Source organism: Myodes glareolus, chromosome 23, assembly GCF_982192425.1.
Source record: "Myodes glareolus chromosome 23, mMyoGla1.1, whole genome shotgun sequence".
Classification (NCBI taxonomy): Eukaryota; Metazoa; Chordata; class Mammalia; order Rodentia; family Cricetidae; genus Myodes; species Myodes glareolus.
This window is the reverse complement of record NC_142048.1, coordinates 39,229,851-39,246,228: the sequence shown is the minus strand read 5'-3', so window position 1 is coordinate 39,246,228 and position 16,378 is coordinate 39,229,851. Positions and strand designations below refer to the sequence as shown.

Here is a 16,378-nt window from a genome sequence, read left to right as displayed (position 1 = left end):
AGAAGCATCCTGGTAGAAGTTGAGTCTCTTTTCATATTTAAGGACATTTGAATTTCTTTTTAATCTGTGTTTCCCTACAAGTTTTTTTCTTTTTAATTGACTCTTGCAATGACTAGAAGAACTTGTTGTTGCTGGTGTCCTCCCCCATCTCAACACATTTCATCTTGTTGTGTAGCCTCTATCAGTTCTGAATCCATTATGTAGATAAGGCTGAACTTGAACTCATCATGTAGCCTAGGATGGTCTTGAACTTGTGATTCTCCTGCCTCAGCCTTCTACATGTTGGTGTTAACAGGTGTGTATCCTCACTCTTGGTTTACGGTTAGTTTGTGATTTTTGTTTTCTGTCTCAGTTTATCATTTGATTTTTATCAATCTGGTTTTGTATGCTTTCATGTTCTTGATCCTGGTATATATACTTACTACCGCAGATAATACATGCTTACATTCCTGAAAAGATTGTTTATGAAAGGATTTATTTGTGACTTTGTCTTAATGCACTTAACATTTGAAAAAACTTCCCTCAATAGACACGGCATCAGCGAGGAGATACACATCCTTTAACTTTAGAAGAGATTTTGGATGAGACACAACACTTAGATATTGGACTAAAGCAGAAACAATGGCTAATGACTGAGGTAAGAACAGACTTTAAATAGTTAATTACAAAAAAGGATATGTGCTACTGCTATCTAGAGTTGGTTCTTTTTTTTGCGTGGTGGGGGTGGTACTGGAGAAGGGATCCTGGGCCAGAATGTGTCTGGACATTCCACTACTGATAGAGCACTCTACCATTGCGTCATCTCCAACTGTAGACGTGTTTTATTGGGGTTTTGTTTTGTTTTTTGGAGAGGGGGACTGAGGGATATATATGTGTGTGTGAGAGAGAGAGTAGGAGGTAGAGGGGGAGGGGGAGAGAGGGACAGGAATCAGGGTCTAATTTTTGAAGTCCAAGCTGACTTCAAACTCAGGACATTTTTCCTGCTTTAGCTTCATGAGTTATCATATCTGGTTCAGAGAGGTTTTTTTTATAAATACTGTAATCTGATAATATTTTAATTTTTCTTAAAAGACTTGATGTAGAGCCTTTGTTTAATTTAAACATACACATTTCTGTAATTTGTTTAGCTATTTTGATAGTTTTTATAATTTTATTTGTTTTAAAATGTTTTTGTATTTTTTTTTTTTTAAGACAGGTTCTCTCTGTGTAATAGTACACACTGGAACTCACTTGTAGACTAGTCCTTGAACTCACAGAGATCTACCTGCCTCTGCCTCCCAAGTGCTGGGATTAAAGGCATGCATCACCACCGCCTGGCTTTAGAATGTCTTTTAAGACTACATTAAAGTTGTGAAGTCAATGTACCAAATTTGTTTTTATAAATAGTATTTTGAATTGTTAAACTCAAAACTTTATATACTCATAAATTATATATTGTATACATGCTTTAGAAAATTTAAAAGCCTATAATGTTAGGGACAACAAAACATTTTATTGCATTATTATCACTGTACAGTTTGATAAGTGAGTTATCTCTAGTTTCTTAGAAAAATGATCACAAATGTTATGCTTAAATACGCACCATGTAAAGAAAGCTTGAAACAGTCACCAACTGTTTGCAAATGAATGGCATCTCATCTGTTTGGGTATTTGCTTCTTTATATGGATGCTGAAGAATACTACTTTTCAGAACCCGTGATGAGGACCAGATATGAGCCGGGATGTAGTGGCACACACCTGTAGTCTGAGCACTTGAGAGGTAAAGGCAGGAGGATCGAAGGTTGAAGAACATCATTAGCCCCCACAGTGAGGTCAGAGCTGGTCTAGGCTACAGTTAAAACAAACAAACAAACTCCCACAGAATACCCCCTAAATCAGTAGATGTAGTAATCTCATTGATTTGTTTGAGGCAGAGTTGCATTTGAAGTGGTCCTCCTGCCTTTGCCTCCAAATACTGGAATTAAAGATAGGTGGCACCATGACTGGCCTAATTTAGTTCATTTATCTTACAGAGCAAGGTGTAGTTCTTGATTTTTGTTCTATAAAATGATTGGAGCTTCAGCCTGAATCATTGAAGGTCATGGTCATCTATCAGTTACTTGGCCGTTGCTAGAGCAGAACCTGCATAAGATCATTGGGTTTTTGTCTTTTTTGTTTGTTTGTTTTATTGAGACTGGGTATCACTGTGTTGCCCTGACTATCTTGGAACTCAACTGTGTAGACCAGACTGGCCTCAAACTCACAGAGATCCATCTGTCTCTGTCTCCTGAGTACTGGAATCAAAGGTGTGTGTGACCACTCTGGTTTAAATCTTACTCTGTAGTACAGGCTGGTCTCACATTTGGCAGTAGTCTCCTGCCTCAGGTATAGGTCACCACAGCCAGTTTATACCTAATATTTTTAACTTAAAAATGTTTAAACACAGATATTGCAGATAATTGTAATAAATCTTAGTGATACACAGATAATAATAATTCACATTTAAATATGCTAGTTTATGTAATATTCAAATTTTATATATTTAGCAACATTAAAGTTTTTGATTTTTAAAAATTTTATCTATCATTATTATTAGTGTAGGTTGGGTAGAGTTTGTTATCTACTTCCCACCTTTACCAGGGATTGAACTTGGGTCATGAAGCTTTTGTGGCCAGTGCCTTTAACCTCTGAACCATGTTGCCAGCCCAAAGCCTATTTCTATTCTTCGTATTCTGACCTCTTTCCATTAGAGGTAAAGCTCCCATGTGCCTTGGCACTAAAGAAAGAAGTAAGTGTGTGAGACAAGCACTGAGAGCTGCATGTGTAGTTTTCCTCTGTTTGCTTGAGACAGACAGTTCTCACGTAGTGCACAGGCTGGCCTGAGCTTCCTCTGTAACCTAGGTAGTCTGAGTCTGTAACCTTCCTGCCTCAGCTTCTCAGGTAGCTGGGGTTGCAGGCCTACCACATGTTAGTCTTGAGGGCTTTCCTTCTGTTAGTAGCTGTACAACAAAATTTGAGTTCATTTTCTGTTCTCTTGACGTTACAGGTAAATTCCCATGTGCTTTAGGTTGGTCCTCTGAGTTCTTTCCTCAGCCACACTAGCCAGATGATTCCAGGAGAGGAGGGTTGACTTTTGATTGATCCCCCAGTGATGTTCTCCCATTATAATGCCAGTATATCATAGAGGAGGGATGGCATACCAAGTGTCTATTAATAGCCATCTTATTGATTCTTACTCAGTTTGTCTTCTAAAAGAATAAAGGTTCTTCAGAGCAGTTGTGATAAAGTGGGTTTCTCTCTTTTAAAAAGGTATGCAAATAATGTTCAGTGTAGTGGGAGTTTTCTTTGGGCTGCCAGCTCACGAATAATGACACATGAGCTTGACCTTAGCTTAGGTTGCCCCACTAGCTTATAAGTTAAATTACCCTGCTTTTATTAGTCTACCTTTTACCATGTGGCTTTTTACCTTTCTTCTATTCTGTACATCAGACTCCCGTGTCTGGTTGGCGCTCGCAGATTCCTCCTCCTCCTCTTCCTCTCTCCCAGGAATCCACCCATCCTTCTGCCTAGCTATTGGCCGTCTAGCTTTTTGTTCACACCAATCATAGCAGTGTGTCTTCACACAGTGTCCAAATATCCCACAATATGCTGAGCACCTGTTATGGGATCCTATATGTCTGCTATTTTGGTTATGAAGTAACCAAAGATACTTCAGTTTGCCCCTGTGTAGGGTAATGTTAGAATTTAAGAACATACACATGAGGTTTCCTTTAGTAAATATAACCTGAGCGTGGTGTTATTACAGGCTTTAGTCAACAATCCCAAAATTGAAGTAATAGATGGGAAATATGCTTTCAAGCCAAAGTACAACCTGAAAGATAAGAAGGCCCTCCTCAGGCTTCTGGATAACCATGACCAGCGGGGGTTAGGAGGGATCCTGTTAGAAGACATAGAAGAAGGGCTGCCTAATTCCCAGAAAGCTGTAAAGGTAATCTTTCTCTTTTTACTCCTATATCGTTACTACAATTTGAATTAATAATGTTGTCTTTTTTCTTTTTTCTTTTTTTTTTTGAGACATGTTCTCACTATGTAGTCCTGGTTGTCCTGGAACTCACAGAAATATGTCTGCCTCCACATCCTGAATGCTGGGACTAAAATGTGCCACCATGCCTGGTTTCTTATGTTTTTATATGTGTCTGTATCTGCCCACGTATGTGTGGGTGCTCAAGGAGAGGAGAGGGTGTTGGATACCATGGAGCTGAAGCTGCTACAGGCAGTGTGAGCTGCCTGATGTTGGTGCTGGAAAATGAACTTGAATCCTTTGGAAGAGCAGCAAGGGCTCCCTTACCCACTGAGTCATCTCCAGTTCCCTCTTTGAAGTTTTAAACATTTAAAAAACAAAATTGAGTTATTTTTAAATAATCTTTATCCTGTATATACGTGAAGGAGTTTATAGTAAAGTTATGGTCGTGAAGATTGTTACGTTTTCCCATTAATTTTGAGAGCCTTTTGCAAAAACTGCTTGTTGCCATTGTATGTTAGGCACAGTCAATGCTGTATCACACACCCCTTTGTGTTCTTTGACAGAGGTCTTAAGAAGTCTGAAAGTATCCTTAAAGATAGAATTGCTGAAAAAAGAAATTCAGCTGAAACGTGGGGGGCTTGTAGACTCTGGTGATTACTGTAGGCTAAAGAAGAGAAGCTTTGTTCTCTCTCTCCCTCGTGTGTTAGCATGTGTATCATATATAGAGAATATATTTTTAAATGAATAATATGATGGTAATTTTTTTCTTTAAGGCTTTAGGGGACCAGATACTGTTCGTAAATCGTCCTGATAAGAAGAAAATACTTTTCTTCAATGATAAAAGCTGTCAGTTTTCTGTGGATGAAGGTAAGCCATTTTGTGCAGATACTTCTAAGTATATCGAAATTTTTGTTTTGTTTGTTTGTTAGTTTTTCAAGACAAGATTTCTTTGTGGATGTTCTGGACCTTGATCTGTATGCCAGGCTGGCCTTGAACTCACAGAGATCCACCTGCCTCTCCCAAGTGCTGGGATTAAAGATATGTGCTACCACTACCTCTTGACAGAGGCTGCTTGTTCGTTTCCAGCTGCCCAGACCCGAAATAATGACACAGAAACTACATTAATTGCAGTATTGTTTGGCATATTTTTAGTTAGCTCTTACATCTTAAATTAACTTATCTCTGTTAATCTGTGCATCACCGAGGTTGAGGCCTACCAGCAAGGTTCCAGATAACATCTGGTGTCTTTCTCCTCTGGCAGCTACATAGCATCTCCCTGACTCCGCCTACTCTCTCTACATATCTGTTCGGATTTCCCGTCTGGCTTTATTCTACTAAGCCATTGACTGAAAGCAGCTTCTTTATTAACCAAATGGTATTCACAATATACAAAGGGGAATTACACATCAACCACCTGGCTCAGTATATCACAGTTTTAAGGTGATAAAGCTTGCAATACTTAGTTGTAATTTAATGTTCTGTTAGTGGTTTTTAGCATCTCTTAGACTCATATCTATTATGTCACATCTTATGCTGACTTGAAAGGTTTTAAGTCATTTGTATATGAAATTACAATGTAACAGCTTGTGATTTACAGTTAAATTTTAAAAATTTTTTTATTTTGAATGTTTTTGCTGGCATGTATGGTTTTTCATCACTTTTATGTCTTATGCCCACAAAGCCCAGAAGATGGTATTTACTGGAAAAACCTGTTTCTAGTTGGTGGCTCAGCCCTAGCACACACACATATAATCCAATTCTTGTGTGTGTGTGTGCGTGCGTGCGTGCATGCATGTGTGTGTGTGTGTGAGAAGCTTTTTTCTTTTTCTTTCTTTTTACACATTATTTGCAGTGTAGTGGCGTTTGTGAGCCACGGCAAATGTGGAGGCCCGAGAACCACATGCAGGAGTCAGTTCTTTCCTTCTACCATGTGGGTCCTGAAAATCGAACTCAGATCATCAGGCTTGCTTTGTTGGTAAGCTGAGCCACCTCAGGTCTCTTCTAGCCCTCGAAGCTTACATTCTGAGAGAAGACTGTATAGTTTTTAAAATACAAGGAAGGACATAAACAGCTCTTATTAGGCTTGTTTGGGGGAGGTGAGGTGTTCAGAGATGATGCACCTGTGTGAGAAAAGATGAGGTCAAGCTGACACCTGAGCCAGATGGAGCAGTCTTGTCCATGTAGCCTCTGTGCAGAGAAACACTAGTCTAATGATAATGGTGTCTCTAATCAGAGTCAGTGAACTCTTTATGATAGCTATTTTGTGATGCTCTTACTGTTAGGAAATTTACGCATGACATTATTTGAGCTTCTTTTTAAAACATAATCTATCTATATGGGTGTTTGGTCTGTATCACATGAATTTGTGGTACCCATGGAGGCCAGAAGGCGGCTTTGGGTGGCCTGGAAGTAGAGTCTCAGATAATGAGCCATCATGTGGGTGCCAGAATTGAGCAATCAGTGCTCCTAACTACTGAGCCATTTCTCTAGCCCCAGCATAAATGTATAATTTCTTACCAAGTCAATAGAATACCTACCCTAAATGTAAATTATTATATTTAAATTTTTTCCTTGAATTATTTATAAATAGTCAGGCATAGTTATGCCATAAATGTACTGTAAATGAAATAGCTGTTTATACCTTTAAATGTGGAGTCACCATGAATATGATAATTATAAGTAACCAGTAGATGTTTGTTGCATGGGCAGGCATATGTGCTGTAACTTGTGATTTCCTTAAGTGGTTCAGAATTCTTTGTGAGGTACTAGAAAGTGAAAAGTGCCTTTTCTGTGGTTTACAGAGGTCAGCCGTTCTATACACAATATACAATGTAGAGAATGAAATATTAAAGCAACACAAAATACTTGTGGACAGTATTGGATTATAAATACAGTTTAATATAAACTGGTATTTTTGAGTCAGTAACACCTTTGACTGACTGGCAAAAGATACTGGCAGCAGAATTTTCAATTTTGGCAGTATTGACATTAGGTACTGAAATTTTTGTTGGTTGCTGTACAATATAGAGCATTTATCAGCATTTCTGACTGTGTAGCTGTCAGAGACACAGCTTCCCTGTGGTGTGAAGCCATAGCTGCCTTCGTACATTACCAGATGTCCTTTGAGAGACAGACTTACTCTGGTTGAAGACAAGGTTAAAGGTTCGGTTCATGTTTATAAAAGAAAGAAAAGTAGATTGAGAGGTGTTCATTACCTTTAGGTCCCTTTTCCATGGGTTCAGTCGTTTAGCACAGTGCTGTTAGCATAGAGAGAATAAGGTCTTTGCCGTTGAGCCTACACAGAGTGACATGACAATACATGATACCATTTTACTAAGTTGTGCTGTTCAGTAGATAAGGCATATTTGATTTATGTGTTGAACTTACAGTGTAATCCCACTCTAAGTCAGACGTCTGTAGGTGTAGCATGGTGCAGTACAGTTTAGTCACACAATGCTCTGGAGACATTATAGGGACGGTCATGGACAAGAGCCCTAAGGATAACAGACCGGTTTTCATTAAGGTCATTGTGAATCACTGATGTAAAATTAATTTGGAAAACAAGTTTTTGTTGATGATGTAAATATGTATTTTCATGTAAAACCAATTGAAAATCTGTAGATTTTGGATCTGGGGTATAGTAATAGTGTTTGCTAGCATATATAAGGCTCTGAGTTCAAAGCCTGGCTTTGTACCCCCTTCTCATTCATGGCACATTTTGATACTGTCTTTGATATGGTTGCATCAATGGTGATGTTTGCTTTAGCCCACTAGATGTCAGCCTCCGATATAGAGCAGAAATGCTCTTGAATGAAAAGTTTCAAGCAAGCTAAAGATCACCCTTTATTTTGCTTAATAAAAGCACATGTCCTATAGTTTGTTCTTTAGTAATTGTCTTAATCAGAAAAGTAAACAGCATTTGGACCAAAGCATGTATTTTATTTCCTAAAGGCATTTATTTCCTTAAACCAGGCTTTTACTCATTTAGATGTAATATGGGTGTCAGTGGTCAAGAGAACCGTCCAAGGAATCAAACAGTAGCTTAGGGAAGCTCTCCTCTCTGTAAGCTGTGACTGTATGAAGATTAATGTGTTAAGGGAACCTGGCACCCAGGTAGCACATAGGGATTGCTAGCTGCTAGTAGTCATATTGAAAATTAGAATGTCTAAGATACAGGTTGTTTTAGTCATTTCTATCTGTCCACTTGTTATCTTGACTCAATGTTTTTAGTTTTGTGTTTGGTTAGTCAGGAAAGTAATAGATCAATTTTAGTAGTCTGTGGATGCAGTCACAGCCATCTTCTGCAGCCACATAGCATAGTGGCTTTTGGTATTCCTGATGAAAATCCCAATGTCTGACTGACTCTCTCCATTGCTGGTGTCTTTAGTAGGGTTTTTATTTTATTAGTTTTTATTTTTATTGAAGTTTTTATTGCTGTGAAGAGACACCATGACCACTGCAACTCTAAGGAAAACATTTAATTGGGGTGGCTCACTTACAGTCTCAGAGGTTCAGTCCATTGTCATCATAGCAGAGAGCATGGTGGCTGCAGGCAGATGTGGGGCTGGTTAGATCTTGACCAGAAGGCATCAGGAAGTTGATTACCTGAGTTTAGGAAACCTCAAAGCCCTCCCCAACAGAAACACACTTCCTCCAACAAGGTCATACCCACTCCAACAAAGCCACACCTCCTAATAGTGCCACTCCCTCTGAGGTTATGGGGGCCAGTTACATTCAAACTAGCACAGCTGGTAACTTTTGTTTTTAATTGGAAGCTTAAACTGTTTCTTCTCTATCCTTAGAGTTCAGTATTCCTTCTAGTAGCTGTCACTTTTGAGTCCTTACTTTTGGACTCTGTTGTTCTTTTCAGTGGCTATTGAGTTTTATTTTACAGTGCTGTGGATGGAACCTAAGGCCTTGAGCATGCTGGGCAATTTTTTTTTTTGCCACATTTTGCCATGTGCTATTTATTACAAGTGATATTTGGTGTCATGCACACATATGCCCATTTTGTTTGTTTGTTTGTTTGAGACAGAGTCTCTTCATAGCCTTGGCTGACCTAGAACTCAGAAATCACCTGCTTCTGTCTCTTGAGTTCTGGGGTTAAAAGTGTGAGCCCATGCCTGAATTACATATGCCCATTTTCTTGAAAAGGAATTTTACTATGTCAAAAGGCTATGTGAACAGATCTCAATAGCTTGTAAAATGTCTACGGTGAACTTTGGACAGACGTAGATGTTTGTATCATTTGTAAGAAGACATTCATTTTCTTGTATATCATCAATAGTAGTAGGTAGTGTTTGGGTGTCTGTCTGCATAATCTACATGCATTCCACCTACACCGGTTACTTTTTCTTTGCTGTGACTAAATACCTAACAGCAGCTAGAAGCAGCTTAGGAAGGATTTATTTTGGTTCACAAATTAAGATAGAAAGACAGGCACAGACAGACAAGCAGATAGGTAAAGGCTATCATGACAGGGGAGGCATCACACCAGGACTTGGAGACAGCTTGTCACATTGTGCTGGCAGCTAGGAAGCAGAAAAAGGTGCTAGTGACAGCTGGCTTTGTTATTCAACCTCCTACCTCAGCCCTTCAAGATAAGGAACTGTCTACATTCAGTGTGGGTCTTACCTTCTAGCTGATCTCAACTGTCAGTTTGACACTGAGAAAGGGCACTTCAGTGTGAGAGATTGCGTGTCTGTGGGGCATGTGCTTGATTGCTAATTGATGGAGTAGAGAGTAGCCTGCTGGGAGTACTGCCATCCTTGGGTCCTGGGTATGGTCCTGGGTTGTATAAGAAAGCTAGTTGAACACAAGTGGCAGGGAGCAAGCCAGTAAGCAGAGTCTTGCCTTGGCTTCCCACAGTGTTGCAGAAATAAACCTTTCCTCCCTGACAATGTTCATCACAGTAACAGAAAGCAAACCAGAATACCTTTTTTTTTTTTTTAAAGAAACGCCTTCACAGCATGGCCAGAGGTGTGTTTTATAGATGACTCCAACTCTAGTCAGACTGACAGTGAAGATTGTCTGTCCTCCTACTTACCTATCTGAGAGAAGGGTCTAACTCCGTTTCCCAGGCTGGTCCGCTCCTGCACTCAGTCTCCCTAATCCTAGTATTATGGTGATGAAATACTGTATACAGCTTAATGAGTTTTAAAGTGACTTGACAATCTTAAAGAGAATAAAGAATAAGCCAGGTGTGGTGGTGCATGCCATTAGTCCCAATACTTGGGAGCAGACAAGTGTATTTCTGCATTCAAGGCTACTCTGACTTAACAAAGTTCCAGGACAGCCAGGGCCACAGAGAGAAAACCCGTCTGTGGGGAGGAAATCAGACCAAACTAAATAACAAGAAGAAAATAAAGATTATTTTATTTTTTAATTGTAGTTTCTTAGACAAGTTTTATAAAATTAAAAAGTTTATTTCACGGGCTGGAGAGATGGCTCAGAGGTTAAGAGCACTGGCTGCTCTTCCAGAGGTTCTGAGTTCAATTCCCAGCAACCACATGGTGGCTCCCAACCATCTGTAATGAGATCTGGTGCCCTCTTCTGGTGTGCGGGCATACATGGAGGCAGAATGTTATATACATAAGAAATAAATAAATAAATAAAAAGTTTATTTCACTTTGTACCATTGTTAGTTGAACAGTTTTCTTCCTCACATAGTTAAAAAGCAATTAAATTTGGGATCCTTTCAAACCCTATTGAAATTTTGCCTTGTGATCTCATGTTCATCTTAAATATATGTGTAGCTGTAGTATATCTGTAGAGTTATGTAGATAACAAATCCTGCAACAGGTGCAGGCTAAGGCAAGGCAAAGCTTCAAGAAAAGCATTTTATTTAAAAAATTATTGGGCATTGTTGGTACATGCAATTCTGGCACATGGGAGGCAGAAGCAGGAGGATTGAGATCTTAAAAGCTTAAGGCCAGTTTATGAGTTCGATAGACAGACCTTGGGTTAAAGCACAAAGTAGCTGGAGATAGAGCTCAGTTGTAGAGTCCGCAAGGCCCTGGGATTGGTCACCAGTACTGCCAAAAAAAGTAGGTAAATGAGCACAAAGAAGTCATGAACTTTCTCGGAAAATAGTTTAGTATCTTGTTCTTAGTAAAAGGGAACAGGGTTAGGTGGTGGTGGTACACATGTTTAATTCCTGTACTTAGAAGCAGATCTCTGAGTTAGAGGCCAGTCTGGTCTGCAGAGCAAGTTCCAGGACAGCCAGGACTACACAGAGGAATGATGTCTCAAAAAATCAAAACAAAATAAAATATGAAAAAGGGAATAGTTGTTTTGTTTTTTTAAAAAATGAATGAAAGCTATAGTGTGTGTCTTAGGGTTATTTAGCTATTGTTGTAAAGAAACACCATGACCAAAGCAAGTTGGGGAAGAAAGGGTTTATTTAGCTTATTTATACTTCTGTATCACCGTTCATCATTGAAGGCAGGCAGGACAGGAACTCAGGGACCTAGAGGCAGGGGCTGATGCAGAGGCCATGGAGGGGTGCTGCTCACACTTACTTGCTCCTCCTGACTTGTTCAGCCTGCTTTCTTATAGAATCCAGGACCACTAGCCCAAGGATGGTACCACTCACAATGGACTGTACACTTCCCCAAATCACTACTTGAGAAAATTCCCTACACCTGGGCAGTTAGGGAGGCATTTTCTCAGTTGAGGTTCTGTCCTTTTAGAGGACTCTAGCTTGTGTCAAGTTGACATAAAACTAGCCAGCAGGGTAAGTTTTTTCTTGTGTGCTAATAAACAGACTCACTTGTCAGACCATGGCAGCCACTATCCCAGTAGGCAGTGCCTCTCTGACTGTGCTAAGAAGTCTTCAGCCAAAAGCTTTTGCACAGATCAAATACAGTAGTTCGTTTTCAGAGAATTGAAATAAGTGTCACCAATAGAAGCATAGTAAAGTCTCTTGAATGAAATTAACCAATGAATAAGTGATTTTTTATATCATAGATTAAACCCTCTTCCTTTGCCATTTTTGTTTATACAGACATGTGTACAGTTAGACTAATAGGCAGAAATACAATATTCTCAGTAAACAGTTTTAATACGGTGATAAACTAGAATAAAGAAAATTAATAGTCTAATGCCAGAACTATTGTTTTGTGTAGTATACTTCTATAACAGCTGAAGTAATTAAAAAACAAAATAATAGTGGCAAATTTTAAGTTATCTTGTGTGCTTTATTGCAACTAGAAAGGTGGTTTCATTGTTGAGATGGAGGTTTAACCTGGCATTATTTTCTTTCATATCTGTTTGTAAGTGAATGGTATATATTGATCTGCTGTAGGCAAAGTCATCACATTGTTTTAAAGTTTGACTCTTAGGGGCTGGAGAGAATTCAGTGGTGAAGAGCACCCATCACTCTGACAGAGGACCCAGTGTCCGATCCCAGCACTCACCAACAGGTGCCTCTGCAGTGTCTGTGACTCCAGTGCCAGGGGATCAGACACCCTCTTCTGGGCTCTGCAAGCAAATGCCTACATGTATGCCTGCACACAAACATGCACAAGCATGCATACACATATACATATATATTCACACTTTTAAAAATTGAATCTTAAATCCTAGCTATTACAGGTAGTTGGAAATGTCTAGCTCCGTCTTAGAAAGTTAGAACTGGGGACTGGAGAGATGGCTCAGTGGTTGAGAGCATTGCCTGCTCTTCCAAAGGTCCTGAGTTCAATTCCTGGCTACCACATGGTGGCTCACAACCATCTGTAATGAGGTCTGGTGCCCTCTTGTGACCTGCAGACATACACACAGACAGAATATTGTACACATAAATAAATAAATAAATAAATAAATATTTTTTAAAAAAGAAAGAAAGTTAAAACTGTTCCTACCTTTACACCAATGCCGGGAATCTGAAAATTTAGGACTTTTGTCAGGGAGCTGAAATTACAGAACAGCTACTCCAAGAAATGTGGTGTGAATATTTGCATACCTAAGACAGACAAAATGAACACCAATCAATGAATGCAGTTGAAATTGTAAACATATTTGCCAAAGGCCTGGTTTGGATAGTATGAAGTCATAGACTTTAAGAGTTGTGGAGTTAGGGGTACAAGTTACCTACCAACAAGCTCTTTCCATAGTCTCCATCAGAGTTTTAGGACTGAAGGTTGAGCCAGTGTGGAGATACTGGGAAAATGTCTTCCTTCATTGGCTAGCCTTGGAGGAGAGGAACAGTAGCCACTAAGGAAAGCTAGGAAGCCCAGAGCCCTGTCTGGATTATTTTATCTTTATTTTTTATTTTTTTTAATTTTTATTTTTTTATGGTTTATTTAACTTTATTTTTTATGTGCATTGGTATGAAGGTGTCAGATCCCCTGGAACTGGATTTTCAGACAGTTGTGAGCTGCCATGTGGGTGCTGGGAATTGAACCCTGGTCCTCGGGAAGAGCAGTCAGTACTCTTAACTGCTGAGCCATCTCTCCAGCCCCTGGATTATTTTATTACTTAATTATTTTCAAGACAGTATCTCAACTCTATATACCCATAGCTGGTCTTGATCTGGGAACCCTCCTGTCTCATCCTCCTCTATCCTCGGGCTGGGATTATGGGAATGTACCACCACACCTAGAGCCTCCTCCTTTCTTTCTATCAGACAAAGCCTTAAGCATTGTGTGGGAATGGAACCACAAGGACACCTCCTAATCCTGAGGGAGGAACAAGAACATTGGTGTGTTCCCAATGTTAGAGGGAAGGAAATAGCAGAGAAGGACATTCTGGAACTCAGTGTTTGTTTAAAACAGAGGCTTAGTTCCACCACCACCCCGCCACCAGCGGAGTAGTGTAACAGTGGAGTTCTGTGAGAGTTCCAGGAATATGCAAGGAGGCTATAGGAGGGGCAGCATGAAGGGGAAACTCAAGCTTGGAGATCAGCAGCCACTGACAGATACTGCTAGAAAACCAGACTCTGTCCAAAACCCATGGAATGGCTTAAGGAATTGGAAGCTACTGGTTCATTATGGGTAAGGGTAGCAGAAGAGTTTGCTGACCAAGCTCACATCCTGACTAGATTGACTCAATCTCTGCATGCTTGGCAGGAGGAAAGGCGTTCCCATTTCCAGGCATACAGCCTGTTCACCTCTAATTCCAACTGTCTGACAGACTATGTCCTGCTTAAAAAAAAAAAAAAAACAAAAAAAAAACCACAAAGAGACAAAAGAAAACAATACACTGTTGAAAACTAGGACAAAGTCCTCTTCCTCCTCCTTGTGTTCTTCCTCCTCCTTTCTTCTTTCTAGACAGTTTCTCTGTGTACTTCTGGATGTCCTGGAGCTCAGTATATAAACCAAGCTGGCCTTAAATGAAGAAATCTTTGACCTCTGCCCCCTGAGTGCTGGGATTGAAGGCGTGGACTACCACTTACTGGCTTGAACCAAATTCTTAAGATGCAGATATTTGAACTAGAAGATACATAATTTAAAATAACTGATAACCTTAGTAACTGATAATGCTGTCTAGTAGAAAAGGCCAGAATATTTCATCTAAGAACATCAATGAGAAGTGTGGTGACAGCTGAAGTAGACTGTCAGTGAGCACGGTGACCAAGGGAGATTAAAGCTGACATAGAAACAGAAGTGTAGAAAAGAGACCAAACAACAACAACAAACCCACAAAAACCAGCACCCTTGAGTTGTAGGACAATATCAGATGGTCCTGATGTATAATTTACATCTGAAGGAGAGAATGGAAGAAATACTTCAAGATCAGGGGCCAAGATTTTCCAGAATAGCACCAGGATAAATCATGAGAACACAAGATAAATCATCCCTCTCCAAACAAGCAAAAACACAGAAAAACATCCAACATAGTTTAGACTGAAGGTGAAGAGAAAATATTGAAGACCGTGAGAGGGGAAAGAGTCATTATAAAGGAACAAATAATTACAGCAGAGCTCTATAAAAACTATGTGCATGTGTGTGTATGAGTGCGCGTGTATGTGTGTTTAATCCATATTGAATGACTGTTGCATTTGTCTTCCTTTTCTACTTGTAGATTCAATTTTTTCTGGCTCACTGTTTTTGTGTATGGGTGTTTTGCCTACATGTATGTGCACCACATTTGGGCAGGGCCATGGAGGCCAGAAGAGGGCATCAGAGTCCCTAGAATTTGAATTATAGATGGTTGTGAGCTCCCATGTGGGTACTGGGAATCAAATCATGTTTTTTCTGAAAGAATAGCCTTACCTACTGATGCGTCATATAGCTTGCAGGTGGAGTGTGTGACAACCTATGGGAACGCCAATGGAAAAACTCGGAAAAGGCATGTTGGTGTAGGGTTGGCATGGCAGTCAGGCCTGCGCAGCAGCCTCTGCACTGTGGTGAGCGGGAAGCCTAGTGAACCACCTCGGGATTCAGGAAGGAATCTTTGCTGGATCTCAGAGTACGCACTGAAGACTTGACTGTCTCAGGTTGTGCATGTCAAAGGAATGCTGACACGGCTGTTAACAAGCTTGTATTAAAGCTGTATTTAGGAGGGGAATTAAAGGTGCAAAGAATTTTTGTTTTGTACATGTTCAATAAGAGAACAAAATACTGAGGATGGACACCTACCTGCCTTTCTCCTTTGTTTCATAAGGGCTATTTCTCAACTTACCCTAGATTTGTTTTTTTTTTTTGTTTTGTTTTGTTTTCCCTTTTTGTCACTTACTAATGCCTCAGTTAGCAGATTTAAAAAAAAAAAGAAAAAGAAAACTTTTTAAACATGATGTTATAAAGCTTGGGGGCCCCATCTCGTCAAATGCTGCTTTCATATCAGTACAGAGGTGGAGTACATTGAGCTCAGGGCCTTGAGCCAGTAGTTGAAGAATTTGCCCCAAAAGGAGGAACTAATTTTAGGACTAAAGAGTGTTAACTGCTTCTCTTTCTGTTCTAAGAGATCGGGCTCACTGGTGACTGTCCTGCTGCCTTCAGATCAGACCCTTCTGTTGCTGTGCCCAGCACTGGAGTAGTCTTGCCTTCTCTGTCTGTCTCTGTCTCTGTCTCTGTCTCTCTCTCAACTTGGACCACCAAGATGCAGTGGTCTATAAAATGTCTATGGTCAAATAGAAAATGACTACAAATAGCTACTGTCTTGTTGATACAGAGTTCCAGAAACTGTGGAGGAGTGTCACTGTGGATTCAATGGATGAGGAAAAAATTGAAGAGTATCTGAAACGACAGGGTATTTCTTCCATGCAGGAATCTGGACCAAAGAAAGTGGTATGTCATCTTTAAACAAGCAGTTCAGTCCCTTCTCTGCTCCTCGTCCTGCTCTCTGACAAATGAGGTGGTGGTTCCCTCTACCAGGTTTTCTCTGGGCCAGATACAGGCAGTGAACCCACCCGTAGGGATGCTGCCAGCAGAGTAA

The 16,378-nt window shown here is 39.9% G+C and overlaps 1 protein-coding gene across 2 annotated transcripts in view; it reads left to right on the top strand.

Annotated features, from left to right (window-relative positions):
- The window catches only part of Gtf2e2 (general transcription factor IIE subunit 2), a 50,588-nt gene that overhangs the window by 32,241 nt on the left and 1,969 nt on the right, over window positions 1-16,378 (top strand). For both annotated transcript variants that reach the window (XM_085680798.1, XM_085680799.1), the window contains exons 4-7: window positions 530-637; window positions 3,785-3,967; window positions 4,777-4,870; window positions 16,115-16,230. In XM_085680798.1, the coding sequence (XP_085536924.1) occupies window positions 530-637; window positions 3,785-3,967; window positions 4,777-4,870; window positions 16,115-16,230 (501 nt within the window). The remainder of the gene's footprint in view (window positions 1-529; window positions 638-3,784; window positions 3,968-4,776; window positions 4,871-16,114; window positions 16,231-16,378) is intronic.